Source organism: Eubalaena glacialis, chromosome 4 (assembly GCF_028564815.1).
Source record: "Eubalaena glacialis isolate mEubGla1 chromosome 4, mEubGla1.1.hap2.+ XY, whole genome shotgun sequence".
NCBI lineage: Eukaryota > Metazoa > Chordata > Mammalia > Artiodactyla > Balaenidae > Eubalaena > Eubalaena glacialis.
This window is the reverse complement of record NC_083719.1, coordinates 110,064,887-110,085,871: the sequence shown is the minus strand read 5'-3', so window position 1 is coordinate 110,085,871 and position 20,985 is coordinate 110,064,887. Positions and strand designations below refer to the sequence as shown.

The 20,985-nt window shown below is 36.9% G+C and overlaps 1 protein-coding gene across 1 annotated transcript in view; it reads left to right on the top strand.

Annotated features, from left to right (window-relative positions):
* MEIKIN (meiotic kinetochore factor) overlaps nucleotides 1–20,985 on the top strand; it is a 133,488-nt gene that overhangs the window by 72,082 nt on the left and 40,421 nt on the right. Inside the window, exon 11 of the mRNA XM_061188965.1 lies at nucleotides 2,581–2,700. Coding sequence (XP_061044948.1) covers nucleotides 2,581–2,700 — 120 coding nt within the window. The remainder of the gene's footprint in view (nucleotides 1–2,580; nucleotides 2,701–20,985) is intronic.

The window sequence follows — 20,985 nt, the reverse complement described above, 5'->3', positions numbered from 1 at the left end:
TAATACTTTTTCCAGAAAATGACTTCCATTTTTTATTCATTTTTGTTTTATATTTTGGGTTAAAATGTATATATGAGAAATAAGTGTTTAAAAATGAGTTTTTCCCCCTACAAAACTAATCTATTGGCTATTTTGTAAATACCGACATCTTTTTAAAATTAAGCTATAATTCACATTTTATAAAATTCACCTTGCTAAAGTGTGAATTCAGTGACTTTTAGTATACTCAGAAGGTTTTGCAGCCATTACCCCCTAATTTAGGAACATTTTTAGGAACATTTTTTTATCACCCCCTTAGCAGTCACTTACCATTCCCCCCATCTCACCCTTCAGCTCCTGGAAATTACTAATCTACTTTCTGTGTCTTCAGGTTTGCTTATTAATAAGTGGCCATTTCATATAAATTGTATCATACAGTACGTGGCCTTTTGTGTCTAGCTGCTTTCACTTATATTTTCAAGATTCATCCATGTTACAGCATTTATCAGTACCTTGTTCCTTATTTATGGCTGAATAATATCCCATTATAAGGATATACCACATTTTATTTTCTAATTCATCAGTTTATGGGCATTTGGATGAATAATAGTGCTATGAGTGTTCGTGTACAAGTCTTTGTATGGATATATGTTTTCCTATAAGTGGAAGAAGAATTAATCGGTTACATGGTACCTGTATGTTTAATACTTTTTTTGTGGTGGACTTTTAAAAACAGCTTTATTGAGGTACAGTTCACCTATTTAGAGTATAAATTTCAGCATTTTTTAGTATATTCACAAATATGTGCCATTATCACCCCAGTCAATTTTAGAACATTTTTATCACCTCAAAAACAAACCCTGTACCCTTTAACCATTACTATTATCCCCTTAATCCTCCATCCCACTATCTGGCCCCAAGAAACCACTAATCCACTTTCCATCTCAGTAGATTTCCTGGACATTTTATATGAATAAAATCATATAATATGTAGTCTTTTGTGACTAACTTCTTTTACTTAGCATAATGTTTTCAGGGTATCAGTACTTCTTTCCTTTTCATGGCCAAACAATATTCTATTGTGTTCATGGCCATTTGGGTTATTTCTGCCTTTGGACTATTATGAATAAAGCTGCCATAAACATTCAGGTACAAGCTTTTGTGTGGATATATGTTTTCATTTCTCTTGAGTATATACCTAGAAGTAAAATTGAAGGGTTATATGGTAACTCTATGGTTGATCATTAGAGGAATTGATAGACTGTTTTCCAAAGTGGTTGAATAGTTTTACATTCCCAGCAGCAGTGTATGAGTGTTCTGATTTGTCTATATTCTTACCAACACTTACTATCATCCATCTTTTGGGGTGTGAAGTTGTATCTCATTGTGATTTTGTAATGGAGCTTATTGGCCCTTTGTATATCTTCTTTGGAGAAATGTCTACTCAGATCCTTTGCTCATTTAAAAGTTAGGTTATTTGTCTTTTTATTGTTGAGTTGTAAGTGTTCTTTATATGTTCTAGATACTAGACCCTTACCAGATAAATGATTTTCAAATATTTTCTCCCATTCTGTAGGTAAATACCAGTGTCTTTTAATAAATAAAAATACTTTTGAGAACACTTAATGGCTTAACACTTTAAGGTCTACATTTTGTTACCAAATGAGTCTGAGACTAATTGCCCTTTGGTTCTTCTACACCAAATGAGGCATATAGATTCCCCTCAATTCCAAGCTGTCATTCCTTGGCTGACTACACTGAAAGGAGGCCAGTTGACTCAAGGACTTCTGGAGATTTTCATTTTCTAGGGCCTCACTTTAATGTGACCTTCCTAACACTGTTTCAAGATACACATTGATAGGCCTGAAGTTGTTCTGTCCTCCTACAAGGAAGAGGAGCTAGGCAAGGGCAGACGCCCCCCACTCCCTACCCAGCACAGTTGATAATTCATTTTGGGCACACATACATGTGGTGTAGCCTAGGTTCAGGCCAGATCTAGTCTGATCTGGATAGTCAACACGGCAAAGCTTCTTGGAATCCCAAACTAAAGAGTATGGATCATGACTTTGGTTTTAAATATTTTGAATTTGATGTAGAAATATGTGGTGATTTAAGTAACCTGATAATGATATGGTTATGGTGCTCAGGAAAGAGATAGAGATTTAAAAATCTCTAGTGTACAATTGGTAGGCAAAAAGAAGGCAAGGGTAGAACACTGGGGAAGGCTGACAGTTAAGGGAAGAGCAGGAGAAATTATTCCATGAGGTGTAGTTGCTGGGTAGGTGAATTTCATTTAGTAGGCACTTAATATATATAAATTAAATTGTACTTTAGCAAATGAAAATTCCTATTTAAAAAATAATTTTAAAGCTAAAGAGCCTTGTATTCTTCTTTATAGATTCACTTGTTCCCAGTTAAATGTGCATCTTTTGAAGAAGTATTTGTAAATATCAGCAATTATATTAATTCAGATAAAATTATTCATATGTCAAGTTCACAAGAAAATCATTCTATTGAGAGAGTAGTTCTGCTTTCCTTTAATTAAAAATATTGTTTTTGCAACATTGAGCTTCTACAAAAGAGTAATATATTCTTTTATAGATTGATTTGTCCTCAGTGCAAAAAACATCTTTTGAAGAACTGTTTCCAAATGTCAGCAATTATGTTAATTCAAATGAAATTGTTCCTGTGTCAACTTTGCAAGAAAATTCTTCAAATGAGGTAGTATTTTCACATTTTCCTTCATTTACTAAAAGAAATAATTACTGTTATATTGGATACTTTGTATATGAGATACTTTAAGAGATCTGTAACTCAGTTGAGGCTAACATCATCTACATGTGGAGTCAGCTATCAGATATAATTCCAAATAAAGGATATTAGGCTGCCACAGCCAAAACACTTTGCATCATCAGAACCTAGGGATATTAAACAACTAGAGGAAATAGTATTATCCTACTTGAATCCAAAACTCAGTTTTTGTGTGTGCATATAAATTGTAGACATCAACCTAGTTGTGTTAGAATGAATATATGGAAGTACTATGATCCACTAATAAAACTCATAACTCTAAGGGCCATGGGGGGTGGGGTGGGAGTAAAGAAAGAGGATGATCAGAAAAAGAGAGAAGAACAGAAGAGAGAGAGGGAGAGAGAAAGAGACAGAAAGAAGGGGAGAGAGGGCAGACAAGAGAGAGATAAAGAATAAGACAAGAAAGAGGCAGAGAGAAAAAGAAATTAAAAGGCAGAACTTAGGGATGGGTAGTGGTTCATTGCAGCTAGACCTTTTCACTGTGACCCTGGAGTGAAGGTGGGGATGCAGGTGGTGAGGAGAAAGCTGGAGATGAGATTGTAGAGATCAACAGGGGCCAGTATCAAAGAGCATCTTACAATCCATGTTAAGGAATTTGGATTTTTTCTCGAGGGGGGGCTGGTAAGGAATTGTAAACAGGAGATATCAAATGTTCTTGTATAAAGTTTATTTTGGCTCCAGGAGTGGAGAACAGGTTGTAAAAGGCTGAGACTAGAGGCAACTTGAGGGATAATCTCCAGAGAAAGAGAGTAAGAGAAAGAAAGAATATAGGGTAAGAGGCTTAAGGATAGTAAAAATAGTTTGAAATAGGAGTTTGGGGGAATGAAAGAATTAGGGAAACCAAGATTATAGCCCATTGTTGAGATCCCAGTTGAAACTGAGAACTATTGCTTTTTAAAAAAACATTATTGAGGTATAATATAATTGACATGCAATAAACTGCACATATTTAATGTGTGCAATTTAAAAGTTTTCACGTATGTAAGCACCTTTGAAACAACCACCACAATCAAGATAGGGAATATATCCATCACCAAAATTTCCTCCTACCATTTTATAATTTCTTTCTTTCTGCCCCACCCTCTGCTCCCTAAGCAACTACTGATCTAGTACTGTCATTATAGATTGGATTTTGGAGTCACGAGAGGGGGGGGGAGGGGAAGAGGGGGAGGGGGGAGAGGGGGAGAGGGGGAGAGAGGGAGAGAGGGAGAGAGAGTTTTTTGATCTGGCTTCTTTTACTCAGCATAATTATTTTGAGATTCAGCCATGTTGTTGAGTGTATCAATAGTTTGTTCCTTTTTATTGCTAAGTAGTATTCCATTGCATGGTATACCATAATTTATTTAACCATTCACCTATTTATGGACATTCAGATTGTTTAACTGCTGGGAACATTTGTGTACAAGTATTTGTATTGACAAAGAATCTCTCCTTTATCAAACTTGAGTTAAGCTACTCTGAGCCCTCTTCTCAACTTGGCCTTGACCTTGGGCTTCCGTGTCCATCCTTGAATACAGTTTTAGCAAGAATTCTGCTATGTCAGTTTAGAGAGAGTCCCCCACCCCGATACCTGATCACCCTGGCTGCCTTTAGCAGCCTGGCCTATTAAGTCTAATTCGGTTCTTGGACCCAATTTCAACGAGTGTGTGATGGGGAAGGTTTTCCCACACCTCCAACAAGCGATGCTCCAGGCACCAGCTGGGTATCATAGATTTCAACCCAATTCTGACACTGTCTACCCAGAGATAGCATCAGATTCCGCAGGTAAAGGACTCCGTCCCACAGGAACACCTTCCACTTCAGACACCAATTGCAAGCCCAGGTTATTACCTGTGTTTCTGACAGACTGGCTACAAATTGGAGGTTCCTGTGACCCCGTTCTTGGACTTCAGACTCCAGTCACAAGTCCAGGTTGTTCCATTTACTTCTGACTTACTGGCTATAAATCAGAGGTTCTCACATCCCTCTCCTTGGGTTTGATTAATTTTCTAGAGCATCTCACAGAACTCAGAAAAACATTTTACTTACTAAATTACTGGTTTATTATAAAAGGATATAATTCAGGAACAGCCAGATAGAACACATGCATAGGGCAAGGTATGAGGAAAGGGTGCAGAGCTTCCATGCTTTTTCTTGGAGTGCCATTCTCCCCGAATCTCACCAACCCAGAAGCTGTTTGAACCCTGTACTTTTGGAGTTTTATGGAGGCTTCATTACACAGGCATGGTTGATTAAATCAATGGTCATTGGTGATTCATTCAACCTCTAGCTCCTCTCTCTTCCCTTATGAGGAGAGGTTATGGTGTGGGCCTGAAATTTCCAACCCTGTAATCACATAGCTGGTTTCCCTGGCAACGAGCCCCATCCTTTTTTTTCTTTTTAAATTAATTAACTTATTTATTTATTTTTTGGCTGCGTTGGGTCTTTGTTGCTGCACGCGGGCTTTCTCTAGTTGTGGTGAGCGGGGGCTACTCTGTGGCGGTGCACGGTCTTCTCATTGCGGTGGCTTCTCTTGCTGCGGAGCATGGGCTCTAGGCACGTGGGCTTCAGTAGTTGTGGCACGCGGGCTCAGTATTTGTGGCTCATGGGCTCTAGAGTGCAGGCTCAGTAGTTGTGGCGTACGGGCTTAGTTGCTCTGCAGCATGTGGGATCTTCCCGGACCAGGGCTCAAACCCGTGTCCCCTGCATTGGCAGGCGGATTCTTAACCACTGCACCACCAGGGAAGTCCCTCATCCTTAAGTGCAGTTCAAAAGTCACTTTATTAATGTAACAAAAGATACCTCATTGCTCTCATCACTTAGAAAATTCCAAGGGTTTTAGGAGCTCTATGCCAGAAATGGGGGCAAAGATCAAATATATATTTCCTATCATAAATCATAGTATCACAGATCAGTTTAGCAAGAATCCCCGTACCCTTGATATCTCCTCATAGCAGTTTTCCATCCTCTGATGCCTTCACTCCCTTCATTGGCTATAAATCCCCAGCTGTCTTTGCTGTATTTGGAGTTGGACCCAATCTCTCTCTGCTGTTTCAGTACCCCTATTACAATAGTTTTGAATAAATTCTTCTTTATTGTTTTAACAAGTATCAGAATATACTTTCGTTTACAGTATGGATGTATATTTTCTTTCCTCTTGGGTAGATATCTAAGAGTGGAAATTGCCAAGCTGTTTTCCAAAGTGGTTATACCATATCTTATATTTCCACTAGCAGTGTTTGAAACATGTAGTTGCTTGTGAAACGGTGTCATTTGAAGAACATAAATTTTTAACTTCAACGAAGTCCAACTTGTCAGTTTTTTAATAGGGTGTGCCTTTGTTGTCATATCTAAGAAATTTTTGCCTAACCCAAGGTCACAAAGATATTCTATGTTTTCTTTTTTTTAAAATAAATTTATTTATTTATTTATTTATTTTTGGCTATGTTGGGTCTTCATTGCTACACGCAGGCTTTCTCTAGTTGCGGCGAGTGGGAGCTACTCTTCGTTGCAGTGCACGGGCTTCTCACTGTGGTGGCTTCTCTTGTTGTGGAGTACGGGCTCTAGGCGCACGGGCTTCAGTAGTTGTGGCTTGCGGGCTCTAGAGCGCAGGCTCAGTAGTTGTGGTGCACAGGCCCAGGTGCTCTGCAGCATGTGGGATCTTCCCAGACCAGGGATCGAACCCATGTCCCCTGCATTGGCAGGCAGATTCTTAACCACTGCGCCACCAGGGAAGTCTGATCTATGTTTTCTTCTAGAAGTTTTATAGTTTAAAGTTTTACACTTATGCCTATGAATTAATTTTATTATATGATGTAAGGTATGGATTCAAGTTCATTTTTTTGCATATTGACATTCAGTTATTCTAGCACCATTTGTGGAAATGCTATCCTTTCTTCACTGTATTGCCTTTGCATCTTTGCTGAAAAACAGTTATCCCTATACATGTATGGGTTTGTGTCTGGATTCTCTATATTGTTCCATTCATCTACTTGTCTACCTTTATGCCAATACTATGCAGTATTGAATAATGTGGCACTATAGTAATTCTGGAAATCAGATAGTGTTACCCCTCTAACTTTGTTATTCTTTTTCAGTTGTTTTGGCTATTCTAGGTCCTTTGCATTTCTATATGCATTTTAGGATCAGCTTGTCAATTTCTACAAAAAAAAAAACCAAAACAAAACCCTGACAGGGTTTTGATTAAGATTGCATTGAATCTGTAGATTAATTTGAGGGTAATTGACATCATAACAAGATTGAGTTTCCCATCTTAAGAAAAAGGTGTATCTGTCCATTTTTTAGGTGTTCTTCAATATCTCTCCGAAATATTTTGTAATTTTTATTGTACAGGTCATTATTCCCACCTGATGTTATTATTTCTCACCTGATTTCAGTATTTCATATTTTTGATGCTATTAATTTCAATTTCTCCCTATTCATTGCTAGCATATAGAAATACACATTTTTTTTGTATTTGATTATTATATTAGTCTTCTTGGGCTGCCATAACAAAATACCATAGACTGGGGGGTATTAAACAACAGAAGTTTATTTTTTCCCAGTTCTGGAGGCCAGGAAGTCCAAGACCAAAGTGCTGGCCTATTCAGTTCCTGATAGGGCTCTTTTCCTCGCTTGTAGATGGCCACCATCTTGCTATGACTTCACATGGTCTTTTCTCTCTTTGCACAAAGAAAGAGAGGGCTCTGGTGTTTCTTCCTTTTCTTATGAGGGCACCAGACCTCTCAGATTTGGGCCTCACCCTTATGAACTCATATCACCCTCTCATAGACCCTATCTCCAAATACAGTCTCGTTGAGGGTTATGACTTCAACATATGAATTTTGTAGGGACACAAACACTCAGTTCATAACAAAGGCACTGTAACTTGCTGGTCTTAATTATTAGCTCTAGTAGTTTCTTCCCCTAAAGGTTCCATTAGACCATGAGCGATTATGTCATCTGTGAATAAAAAACAGTTTTACTTCTTCCTTTCCAATATGGATGCCTTTTTTTCCTTGCATAATTACATTGGCTCCATCCTCCTGTACAATGTTGAGAGAGAGCAGTAGGGAGAGCAGACATCCTTGCAGTAGTTCACTATTAAGTATGATATTATCTGTAGGTTTTTCTTAGGTTGAGGAAGTTTCCTTCTATTGCTAATATGCATGAAAGGGTTTATCAGGAATAGATGTTGGATTTTTGCCAAAGGTACTTCTTGTGTCTTTTAAGGTGATCATAGGGTTTTTCTTTTTCAGCTTGTTAATATGGTGAATTGATGATGATTGTGAATTGAATATAATATAATTGAATATAATATATTGATTGATGTTATGTTAAATCAACTCTGCATCCTAGGATAAACCCTACTTGGTTGTGGTGTATTTTTCTTTTTATATATTTTTGGATTTGATTTGCTTAAATTTTTGCATCATTGTTCATGAGGGTCTGTACTTTTATTTTCTTTTGATGTGTATGTCTGGTTTTGGTATCAGAGTAATGATAACCTCATAGAACAAGTCGGGAAGTATTCCTTCCTCTTCGATTTTCTGGAAAAGAGAGTATTATTTTTGCCTTAAATGTTGGGTGGAATTCACTATTGAAGCCATCTAGGCCTGGAATTTTCTTTGTTGGAAGGAAATAAACTATAGTTACAACCTCTTTAGGGCTATTCAACTTATCTCTTTCTTCTTGAGTGAACTTTGGTAGTTTGTGTATTTCAAGGAATTTGTCCATTTTCTGTAAACTTATTCATTTATTATCAAATATTTATAATATTTTCTTATTATTCTTTAATATATTGGCATCTGTAGTAATGTAATCTTTCTCATTCCTGATATTGATAATTTGTGTCTTCTCTCTTTTTTTTTCCCCCTGAACAATCTGGTTTCTGCTCTAATATTTTCTTTAGTCTGCTTACTTTGGGTTTAATTAGCTCTTCTTTTTTTACTTTCTTAAGATGGAAGCTGAGGTCATTGATATGAGACCTTTCTTCTTTTCTAATATAGGTTTTAATGCTACAGGTTTCCTTCAACTACTGCTTTAGCAGCAACCCACAAGTTTTGACATGCTGCGTTTTCATTTTCATGCACTTCTAATACTTTCCACTTTCCCTATTTATTTATTCTTTGATCCATGGGCTGTTTAGAAGTGTGCTATTACCCAAATATCTGAAAAATTTCCAGAGATATTTCTGTTACAGATTTCTAATTTCATTCCATTGTGGTCTGAGACCATACTTTATATGCCTAGAATCCTTTTAAATTTGTTGAGACATGTTTTATAACCAATATGGTTTATTTTGGTGAATGTTCTGTGTGTACTTTAGCATAATGTGTATTCTGCTTTTGTTGGGTAAAGTGGTCTATAAATGTCAATCAGGTCAGATTGATTGGTAATGATGTTCAAGTTGACTATATCCTTGCTAATTTTTTGCCTACTTGGTCTATTGATTATTAAGAGGTATTGAAATCTCGTACTATAATGGTAGATTTCTCTATTTCTCCTTTTAGTCCTATTCTTTTTTGTTTCACATATTTTGAAGCTCTGTTACTAGGTGTATAAACATTTACAGTGTTTAGGATTGTTATGTCTTCTTGATTAATTCACCCCTTTATCATGAAAGACCTTATTTATCCCTGGTAATATTCTTTGCATAGAAATCTCCCTTGTCTGATATTAATATAGCTACTCCAGCTTTCTTTTGACTGTTGTTAGCATGGTGTATATATTTGCATCTTTTTACTTTAAAAAAATTTGTAGAGAAGTCTTAGTTTTATAGCAAAATTGAGAGGAAGGTTCAGTGATCTCTCACATACTCACTACTCCCACACATGCATAGCCATAACCATTATCAACATCATTCACCAGAATGGTACATTTTTTTACCAAGAATAAGCCTACTTTGACATATCATAATCACTCAAATCCATAGTTTAAATTAGACTTCAATCTTGGTGTTGTACATTCTGTGGGTTTGGACAAAAGTATAATGATATTACAGGCATACCTCAGAGATATTGCAGGTTCAGTTCCAGACCACAGCAATAAAGTGAATATCACAATAAAGTGAGTTACACAAGTATTTTGGTTTCAAAAAACTTGCATATAAAATTATATGCATATAAAATTATATTTATACTATACTGTAGTTGTTTAAGTGTGTAGCAGCATTAAATCAAAAAAAATCTTAATTAAAAAATACTTTATTGCTAAAAAATGCCAAAACAATTATAATAGTAACATCAAAGTTCACTGATCGCTAATGACCATAACAAATATAATAATGAAAACATTTGAAATATGTGTGAATTACCCAAATGTGACACAGAAACATGAAGTGAGCAAATGCTGTTGGAAAAATGGCACCAGTAGACTTGCTGAACACAGGGTTGCCACAAAACTTCAATTTGTAAAAAAATACAGTATGTGCAAAGTGCAATAAAGCAGAGAGCAATAAAACAAGGTATGCCTAGACTTATAATATTGTATAGAGTATTTTCACTGCCCTAAATATCCTCTATGCTCTACCTATCCATCTCCCCTCACCTACCCCGGACAATCATTGATCTTTTAATTTAATTATCTCCATAGTTTTGCCTTTTCCAAAATGTCATATAGTTGGAAACATACAGTATGTAGCTTTTTCAGTTTGGCTCCTTTCACTTAGTAATGTGCATTTTAGGTTCCTCCATGTCTTTTCAAGACTTAATAGCTCATTTCTTTTTAACACTGAATGATATTCCATTGTCTGGATGTTTATTTATCCACTCACCTACAGAAAGACATCTTGTTGCTTCCAGGTTTTAGCAATTATGAATAAAAGCTGCTGTAAGTATCCATGTGCAGATTTGTGTGTAGACATAAGTTTTCAACTGATTTGGATAAATACCACGGAGTGAAATTGCTAGATCAAATGGTAAGAGTATGTTTAGTTTTGTAAGAAACCACCAAACTATCCTACAAAACGGCTATACCATTTTGCAGGCCCACCAGCAAAGAATGAGAGTTCATCTTGCTCCACATCTTCACCAACATTTACTGTTTTCAGTGTTTTGGGGTTTGGCCATTCTAGTAGGTGTGCAGTGGCATCTCATTGTTGTTTTAATTTGCATATCCCTGATGTGAAAATATGATATGGAGCATCCTTTCCTATGCTTACTTGCCAGCTGTGTATCTTCTTTGGTGAGGTGTCTGTTAAGCTGTTTGGCCCATTTTTTAATTGTGGTGTTTGTTTTCTTATTGTTGAGTTAACAGCTCTTTGTATATTTGGGGGATTTTTGTTTTGTTTTGTTTTTTATTTATTTATTTTATTTATTTATTTATTTATTTGGCTGTGTCTGGTCTTAGTTGAGGCATGTGAGCTCTTCGTTGTGGCGTGTGGGCTTCTCTCTAGTTGTGGTGCGTAGGCTCTAGAGCACACAGGCTCAGTAGTTGCAGCACACGGGCTCTCTAGTTGTGGTGCACGGGCTCCAGAGCGCGCAGGCTCAGTAGTTGCAGCGCATGGGCTCTAGAGCATGCAGGCTTAGTTGCCCCGCGGCATGTGGGATCTTAGTTCTCCAACCAGGGATCATTAGTCCCCTGCATTGGAAGGTGGATTCTTAACCACTGGACCATCAGGGAAGTCCCTCTTTGTATATTTTGAATAACAGTCCTTTATCAGATGTACCTTTTACAAATATTTTCTCCCAATTTGTGGCTTTTCTTCTAATTCTCTTGATACTCCCTTTTGCAAAGCAGAAGTTTTAAATTTTAAGTAAATCTGGCTTATCAATTATTTCTTTCATGGATCATGTCTTTGATGTCATATCTAAAAAAGCATCACCATACCCAAGTTCATCTAGGTTTTCTCCTATGTTAACTTTTAGGAGTTTCATAGTTTTGCATTTTACGTTTAGACCTGTGATCCATTTTGAGTTAATTTTGGTGAAGGTTGTAAGGTCTGTGTATAAATTCATTTTTTTTGTATGTGGATGTCCATTGTTCCAGCACCATTTGTTGAATAGAGTATTTTGCTTCATTGTATTTCCTTTGCTCCTTTGTCAAAGATCAGTTGAGTATATATGAGGGTCTATTTCTGGGTTCTCTCTTCTGTTCCGTTGATCTATTTGTCCACTTTTTTGCCAATATCACACTCTCTTGATTACTTTAACTTTATAATAAGTCTTAAAGTTGGATAGTGTCTGTCCTCTGACTTTGTTCTTCTCCTTCAATATTGTGTTCTCTAATCTGGGTCTTTTGCCTTTCCATATAAACTTTAGAATCAGTTTTTCAATATCCACAAAATTACTTGGTGAGATTTTTATTGGGATTGCACTGAATCTGTAGATTAATTTGGGATGAACTGCCATTTTGACAATATTGAGTTGTCTTATCTATGACCATGAAATATATCTCCATTTATTTCATCCTTTTTTGATGTCTTTAATCAGAGTTTTATAGTTTTTCTCATATAGATCTTGTGCATATTTTGTTAGATTTATACCTAAATAATTCATTTTGGGGGGTGCTAATATAAATGGTAATGTGTTTTTAATTTCAAATTCCAATTGTCCATTGTTGGTATATAGGAAAGCAATTGACTTTTGTATATTAACCTTGTATCCTGCAACCTTGCTATAATTGCTTACTAGCTCCAGGAGTTTTTTTGTTGTTGTTGTTGTTGACTCTTTTGGATTTTCTGCATAGACAATCATGTCATCTGCAAATAACAACAGCTTTATGCCTTCTTTACACTCTGAATATCTTTATTTCCTTTCTTGCCTTCTTGAATTAGCAAAGACTTCCAGTACAATGTTGAAAAACAGTGGTGAGAGGGGACATCCTTGTCTTATACCTGATCTTAGTGGGAAAGTTTCAAGTTTTTCACCATTAAATATGATGTTAGCTGTAGGTGTTTTTTAATAGATGTTCTTTAGCAAGTTGAAGAAGTTCCCCTCTATTCCTAGTTTACTGAGAGTTTTTAATCATAAATGAGTATTGTATTTTGTCAATGCTTTTTCTGCATCTATTGATATGATCATGTGGTTTTTATTCCTTAGCCTGTTAATGTGATAGATTGCATTAATTGATTTTTAAATGATGAGCCAACCTTGCATACCTGGGTTAAATCCCACTTGATCTTGGTGTATAATTCTTTTTCATACATTGTTGCATTTGATTTGTTAATATTTTGCTGAGGATTTTACATCTATGTTCATGAGAGATATTGGTCTATAGTTTTCTTACTTGTAATGTCTTTTTTTAGTGTTAGTATTAGGATTATGCTGGCCTTGGAGAATAAGTTAGGAAGTGTCCCCTCTGCTTCTGTCCTCTGATAAAGATTGTAGAGAATTGGTGTAATTCATTCCTTAAATGTTTGGTGGAATTCACCATTGAACTCATCTGGGCCTGGTGCTTTCTGTTTTGGAAGGTTATTCATTATTGATTCAATATCTTTAATAGATATAGGGCTATCCACGTTGTCTTTTTTTTGAGTGCAGTCTGGAAGATTGTGCCTTTCAAGGAACTGGTCCATTTCATGTAAGTTATCAAAGGTGTAGGCATAAAGTTGTTCATAGTATTCTTTTATCATCCTTTAAAATTTTGTGGGCTCTATTGTAGTATTGTCTTCTCTTTCATTTCTGATAGTAATAATTTGGGTCATTTCTCCTTTTTTTCCTAGTTAGCCTGTATAGAGGCTTGTCAATTTTATTGACCTCTTCAAAGAACCAGCTTTTGTTTTTGTTTGTTTTCTCTATTGGTTTTCTCTTTTGAATTTCATTGGTTTTTGCTCTAATTCTTATTATTTCTTTTCTTCTGCTTACTTTGGATTTAATTTGCTCTTTTTTTTTTCTGTTTTCCTAGGTGCAAACATAGATTCTTTATTTTAGGTCTTTCTTCTTTTCTGATATGAATATTCAATGCTATCAATTTCCCTCTAAGCACTGCTTTTGCTGTATCCCACAAAGTTTCATAGGTTGTGTTTTCATTTTCATTTAGTTCAAAATGGTTTAAAATATATCTTGAGATTTCTTCTTTGACCCATGTTATTGTTATTGTTATTTATCTCTAAGTATTAATCTCTAAGTATTTGGGGGTTTTCCAGCTGTCTTTCTGTTACTGATTTCTAGTTTCATTCCATTGTGGCCTGTTAGCACATACTGTATGATTTCTATTATTTTAGACTTGTTAGGATATCTTTTGTTGCCTAGAATGTGATTTTTCTTGGTGAACATTCCATGTGAGCTTGATAAAAATGTGTAATCTGCTGTTGTTGGATGAAATAGTCTGTAGATGCCCAATGTATCCAGTTGATTGATGGTGCTGTTGAGTTCGACTATGTCTCCACTTGTTTTCTGCCTGCTGGATCTATTTCAGAGACAGAGGGTTTTAAAGTCTCCAGGTACTATAGTGGATTTATCCATTTCTCCTTTCTGTTCTATCCATTTTTGCCTCATATAGATGCTCTGTTGTTAGGTACATACACATTAAGAATTTTTATGTCTTCATGAAGAATTGACTTACTTATCATTATGTAATGCCCTGCTCTACCCCTTATAACTTTCCTTACTTTGGAGTCTGCTCTATCTAATATTAATATAGCTACTCCCACTTTCTTTTGATTAGTGTTAGCATGTTATATCTTTCTCCATTTACTTTTTCTTTTAAATTTTTGCTGGAATATAGTTGATTTACAAGTTGTTATTCAATAGTTTCAGGTGTACAACAAAGTGAATCTGTTATACGTATACATATATCCACTCGTTTTTAGATTTTTTTCCTATATAGGCCATTACAGAATACTGAGTAGAGTTCCCTGGGCTATACAGTAGGTCCTTAATAGTTATCTATTTTATATATATTACTGTGTATATGTCAATCCCAATCTTCCAATTTATCCCTCCCCCGCATACCCTCTGGTAACCGTAAGTTTTTATTTTCTACATCTGTAACTATATTTCTGTTTTGTAGATAAGTTCATTTGTACCCTTTTTTTTAAGATTCCACATATAAGTAATATCATATGATATTTGTCTTTCTCTGACTTACTTCACTCAGTATGACAATCTCTAGGTTCATCTTGTTGCTGCAAATGGCATTACAGTATTTCATTCTTTTATGGCTAAGTAATATTCCATTGTATATATGTACCACAACTTCTTTATCCAATTCCGCTGCTGATGGACGTTTAGGTTGCTTCCATGTCCTGGCTATTGTAAGTAATGCTGCAATGAACACTGGGGTGCATGTATCTTTTCAAATGATGGTTTTCTCTGGATATATGTCCAGGAGTGGGATTGCTGAATCATATATTAGCACTATTTTCAGTTTTTTAAGGAACCTCCATACTGTTCTCCATAGTGGCTGTACCAGTTTACATTCCCACCAACAGTGTAGGAGGGTCCCCTTTTCTCCACAGCCTCTCCAGCATTTATGGTTTGTAGATTTTTTGATGATGGCCATTCTGACTGGTGTGAGGTGATACTTCATTGTAGTTTTGATTTGCATTTCTCTAATAATTAGTGATGAGCATCTTTTCATGTGATTTTTAACCGTCTGTATGTCTTCTTTGGAGAAATGTCTATTTAGATCTTCCACCCAGTTTTTGATTGGATTGTTTGATTTTTTTTGATACTGAGCTGCATGAGCTGTTTGTATATTTTGGAGATTAATCCCTTGTCGGTCGCTTCGTTTGCAAATATTTTCTTCCATTCTCAGGGTTGTCTTTTCGTTTTGTTGACGGTTTTTTTTTTGCTGTGCAAAAGCTTTTAAGTTTAATAAGATCCCATTTGTTTATTTTTGTTTTTATTTTCATTACTCTAGGAGGTGGATTGAAAAAGATCTTGCTGCAATTTATGTCAGAGAGTGTTCTGCCTAAGTTTTCCTCTAAGAGTTTTATAGTATTCAGCCTTAACATTTAGGTCTTTAATCCATTTTGAGTTTATTTTTGTGTATGGTGTTAGGGAGTGTTCTAATTTCATTCTTTTACATGTAGCTGTCCAGTTTTCCTAGCACCACTTATTGAAGAGACTGTCTCTTCTCCATTGTATATTCTTGCCTCCTTTGTCATAGATTAGGTAGCCATAGGTGCATGGGTTTATCTCTGGACTTTCTATCCTATTCTGTTGATATATATTTCTGTTTTTGTGCCAGTTCCATACTGTTTGGTTACTGTAGCTTTGTATTATGGTATAGTCTTAATTCAGGGACTTCCTCCAGCTCTGTTTTTCTTTCTCAGTATTGCTTTGGCTATTCGTGCCCTTTTGTGTTTCCATACAGATCATAAAAATTTTTTTCTAATTCTGTGAAAAATGCCATTAGTAATTTCATAGGGATTGCACTGAAATGTAGATTGCTTTGGATAGTATAGTCATTTTCACAATATTGATTCTTCCAATCCAAGAACATGTTACATCTCTTCATCTGTTTGTGTCATCTTTGATTTCTTTCATCAGTATCTTATAGTTTTTTGAGTACAGGTCTTTTGCCTCCTTAGGTAGGTTTATTCCTAGGTATTTTATTCTTTTTGATGCAATGGTAAATGGGATTGTTTCCTTGATTTCTCTTTCTGATCTTTCATTGTAGGTGTATAGGAATGCAAGAGATTTCTGTGTATTAATTTTGTATCCTGCAACTTTACCAAATTCATTGATGAGCTCTAGTAGTTTTATGGTAGCATCTTTAAGGTTTTCTATGTGTAGTATCATGTCATCTGCAAACAGTGACAGTTTTACTTCTTCTTTTCTGATTTGTATTCCTTTTATTTCTTTTTCTTCTCTGATTGCCGTGGCTAGGACTTCCAAAACTATGTTGAATAATAGTGGTGAGAGTGGACATCCTTGTCTTGTTCCTGATCTTAGAGGAAATTCTTTCAGCTTTTCACCACTGAGAATGATGTTTGCTGTGGGTTTGTCGTATATGGCCTTTATTATGTTGAAGTATCTATGCCCACTTTCTGGAGAATTTTTATCATAAATGGGTGTTGAATTTCGTCAAAAGCTTTTTCCACATCTATTGAAATGATCATATCATTTTTATTCTTCAGTTTGTTGATGTGGTGCATCACACTGATTGATTTGCAGATATTGAAAAATCCTTGCATCCCTGGGATAAATCCCACTTGATCATGGTGTATGATCCTTTTAATGTGTTGTTGGAATCTGTTTGCTAGTATTTTGTTGAGGATTTTTGCATCTATGTTCATCAGTGATATTGGCCTGTAATTTTCTTTTTTGTGATACCTTTGTCTGGTTTTGGTACCAGGGTGGTGGTGACCTCGTAGAATGAGCTTGGGAGTGTTCCTTCCTCTACAACTTTTTGGAAGAGTTTCAGAAGGGTAGGTGTTAACTCTTCTCTAAATGTTTGATAGAATTCACCTGTGAAGCCATCTGGTCCTGGACTTTTGTTTGTTGGAAGTTTTTTAGTCACAGTTTCAAATTCAGTACTTGTGATTGGTCTGTTCATATTTTCTATTTCTTCCTGGTTTAGTCTTGGAAGGTTGTATCTCTCTAAGAATTTGTCCATTTCTTCAAGGTTGTCCATTTTATTGGTGTATAGTTGCTTGTAGTAGTCTTTTATGATCCTTTGTATTTCTGTGGTGTCTGTTGTAACTTCTCCTTTTTCATTTCTAATTTTATTGATTTCCTCTCCCTTTTTTTCCTTGATGAGTCTAGCTAAAGGTTTATCAATTTTGTTTATCTTCTCAAAGAAGCAGCTTTTAGTTTCAGTGATCTTTGTTATTATTTTCTTTGCCTGTATTTTATTTATTTCTGCTCTGATCTTTATGATTTCTTTCCTTCTGCTAATCCGGGTTTTGTTTGCTCTTGTTTCTTTAGTTACTTTAGGTGTAAGGATAGGTTGCTTATTTGAGATTTTTCTTGTTTTTTGAGGTAAGATGTATTACTATAAAGTTCCCTCTTAGAACTGCTTTTGCTGCATCCCATAGGTTTTGGATTGTCATGTGCTCATTGTCATTTGTCTCTAGGTAGTTTTTGATTTCCTCTTTGATTTCTTCAGTGATCCATTGATTATTTAGTAACATACTTTTTAGCCTCCACATGTTTGTGTTTTTTACAGTTTTTTTCCTGTAATTGATTTCTAATCTCACAGCGTTGTGAGATGTGTTGATATGACTTCAGTTTTCGTAAATTTACCGAGGCTTGATTTGTGGCCCAAGGTTAGATCTATCCTGGAGAATGTTCTGTGTGCAATTGAGAAGAATGTATATTCTGCTGCTTTCGGATGGAATGTCCTATAAATATCAATTAGGTCTGTCTGGTCTAATCTGTCATTTAAGGCTTGTGTTTCCTTACTAATTTTCTGTCTGAATGATCTGTCCATTGGTGTAAGTGGGGTGTTAAATTCCCCCACTATTATTGTGTTACTATCGATTTCCCCTTTTATGGCTGTTAGCATGTCCCTTATATATTGAGCATGTCCCTTATATATTGAGGTGCTCCTATGTTGGGTACATATATATTTACAATTATTATATCTTCTTCTCAGATTGGTCCCTTGATCATTGTGTCGTGTCCTTCCTTGTCTCTTGTAATAGTCTTTAAAGTGTATTTTGTCTGATATGAGTATTGCTACTCCAGCTTTCTTTTGATTTCCACTTACATGGAATATCTTTTTCCACCCCCTCACTTTCAGTCTGTATGTGGGTCTCTTGTAAACAGTGGGTCTTATTTTTGTATCCATTTAGCCAGTTGTCTTTTGGTTGGAACATTTAATCCATTTACATTTAAGGTAACTATCCATATGTATGTTCCTATTGCCATTTTCTTAATTGTTTTGGGTTTGTTTCTGTAGGTCTTTTTTCTTCCGTTCCTCTTTTGTTGTCTTCTCTTGTGTTTCCTGCCTAGAGAAGGTCCTTTAGCATTTGTTGTACTGCTGGTTTGGTGATGCTGAATTCTCTTAACTTTTGCTTGTCTGTAAAGCTCTTAATTTCTCTGTTGAATCTGAATGAGAGTCTTGCTGGGTAGAGTATTCTTGTTGTAGGTTTTTCCCTTTTATCACTTTAAATATATCATGCCACTCCCTTTTGGCCTGCTGAGTTTCTGCTGGAAAATCAGCTGATAACCTTATGGGGATTCCCTAGTATGTTATTTGTTGCTTTTTTCTTGCTGCTTTTAATATTTTTTCCTTGTATTTAATTTTTGTTTAAGTTAGATTAATAAGCGTTTCTGTGTGTTTCTCCGTGGGTTTCTCCTGTATGGGACTCTCTGTGCTTCCTGGCCTTGGGTTACTATTTCCTTTCCCATGTTAGGGAAGTTTTCAATTATAATCTCTTCAAATATTTTCTCAGTCCCTTCTCTTTCTCTTCTTCTTCTGGGACCCCTATCATTTGAATGTTGATGCATTTAATGTTGTCCCAGAGGTCTCTGAGACTGTCCTCATTTCTTTTCATTCTTTTTTTCTTTATTCTGTTCTGCGGTAGTGATTTCACCATTCTATCTTCCAGCTCACTTATCTGTTCTTCTGCCTCAGTTATTCTGCTATTGCTATTGATTCCTTCTAGTGTATTTTTCATTTCAGTTATGATATTGTTCATCACTGTTTCTTTGTTCTTTAGTTCTTCTAGGTCCTTGTTAAACATTTCTTGTATCTTCTTGATCTGTGCCTCCTTTCCTTTTCCAAGATCTTGGATCATCTTTACTATTGTTACTGTGAATTCTTTTTGAGGTAGATTGCCTATCTCCTCTTCATTTAGTTCATCTTACAGGTTTTTACCTTGTTCCTTCATCTGCAGCATATTTCTCTGTCTCACTTTGTTTAACTTTCCGTGTCTGTGGTCTGCTTTTCGCAGGCTGCAGGGTAATAGTTCCTCTTGCTTCCGTTGCCTGCCCCCTGCTGGGTGAGGTTAGTCCAGGGGCTTTTGTAGGCTTCCTGGTGGGAGGGACTGGTGCCTGCCTTCTGGTGGGTGGAGCTGGCTCTTGTCCCTCTGGTGGGCAGGGCCATGTCAAAGGGTGTGTATTGGGGTGTCTGTGAGCTTAGTATGACTTTAGGCAGCCTGTCTGCTGATGGGATGGGTGGGGCTGTATTCCTCTCTTGCTGGTTGTTTGCCTGAGGCGTTCCAGCATTGGAGCTCACAGGCTGTTAGGCGGGGCTGAGTCTTGGTGCCGAGATGGGGACCTTCAGGAGCGCTCACACCAATTAATATTCCCTGGGGCTGGGAATTCCCTGGCAGTCTACAGCCAGGACTTGGTGCTCCCATCGCAGGGGCTCAGGTTCGACCCCCAGCCGGGAACCAAGACCCCAAGCTGTGCGGCATGGCCAAAAAAAAAAAAGAGAGACCACAAAACAAGACAGACAAACAAAACCCAAAACAAACCATAAAAACAAAACAAACAAAAAAACCCGAAGAAAACAAAAAACAAGAAAACAACCAACCAAACAAAAACCCAAAAACACAACTAAAAAAAACCAAAAATCAAAAAACAAAGAAAACAACAAACAAAAACAACCAAAAAAACAGAACCCCCCCCCAAAATCGAAACAAAAACATACAAGAAATAAAAAGAATAAAATAATAGAAAAATAAAAAATGCTTTTAAAAAATTTAAGAACAATAAAAATAAAAAATAAAACAACAACAAAATTTCCCTGGGGTCTCTGCTACCAGTGTTCTTGCCCCCATGGTGAGCTACAGCCAACTCCCGCCTCCCCAGGAGACCCTCCAAGACCTTGAGGAAGGTCTATGGACCTGCTGTGGGCACTGTGGGGGCAGCTCAAACTCTGACCTGCCCCAACTCCCATGTGTACTTGCCCGCGAAGTCCACAGCTGCTGAAGCTAGACCCGTCTCAGTTGTGGGAGCACTCATTGTTCATTCAGATGTTCTACAGGTACTGGGTTTACCAGCTGATTGCAGGGGTTTAATCCACAGCTTGTGCAGCTGCAAGGAGAGATTTCAGTTATTCATTAGTCACACAGTCCCTGGGGCTCAGCTTTGGTTTTGGCCCCACCTCTGCTTATGGGCCACCCTCAGGCATCTGCTCCCTGCCCAGGCAAGAGGGGGCGAAGGCAGCAACTGAGGGCGCTCTGGCCTATTTCAGTGGGAGGGGGTGGGGCAGCAACTGACTGGGGCATGCTCGCTCACTTAGGTGGGAGGGGCAGGAGGCGGTGGCCAACTGGGTCACCAGCAAGTGCGCTTGCTCCAGCGGGATCCGCTCCTAGTGCCTGTGGAGGCAGGGGCTGGTGTGTGAGGAGAGGCTGTGATGGCGGCTCCGCCCTTC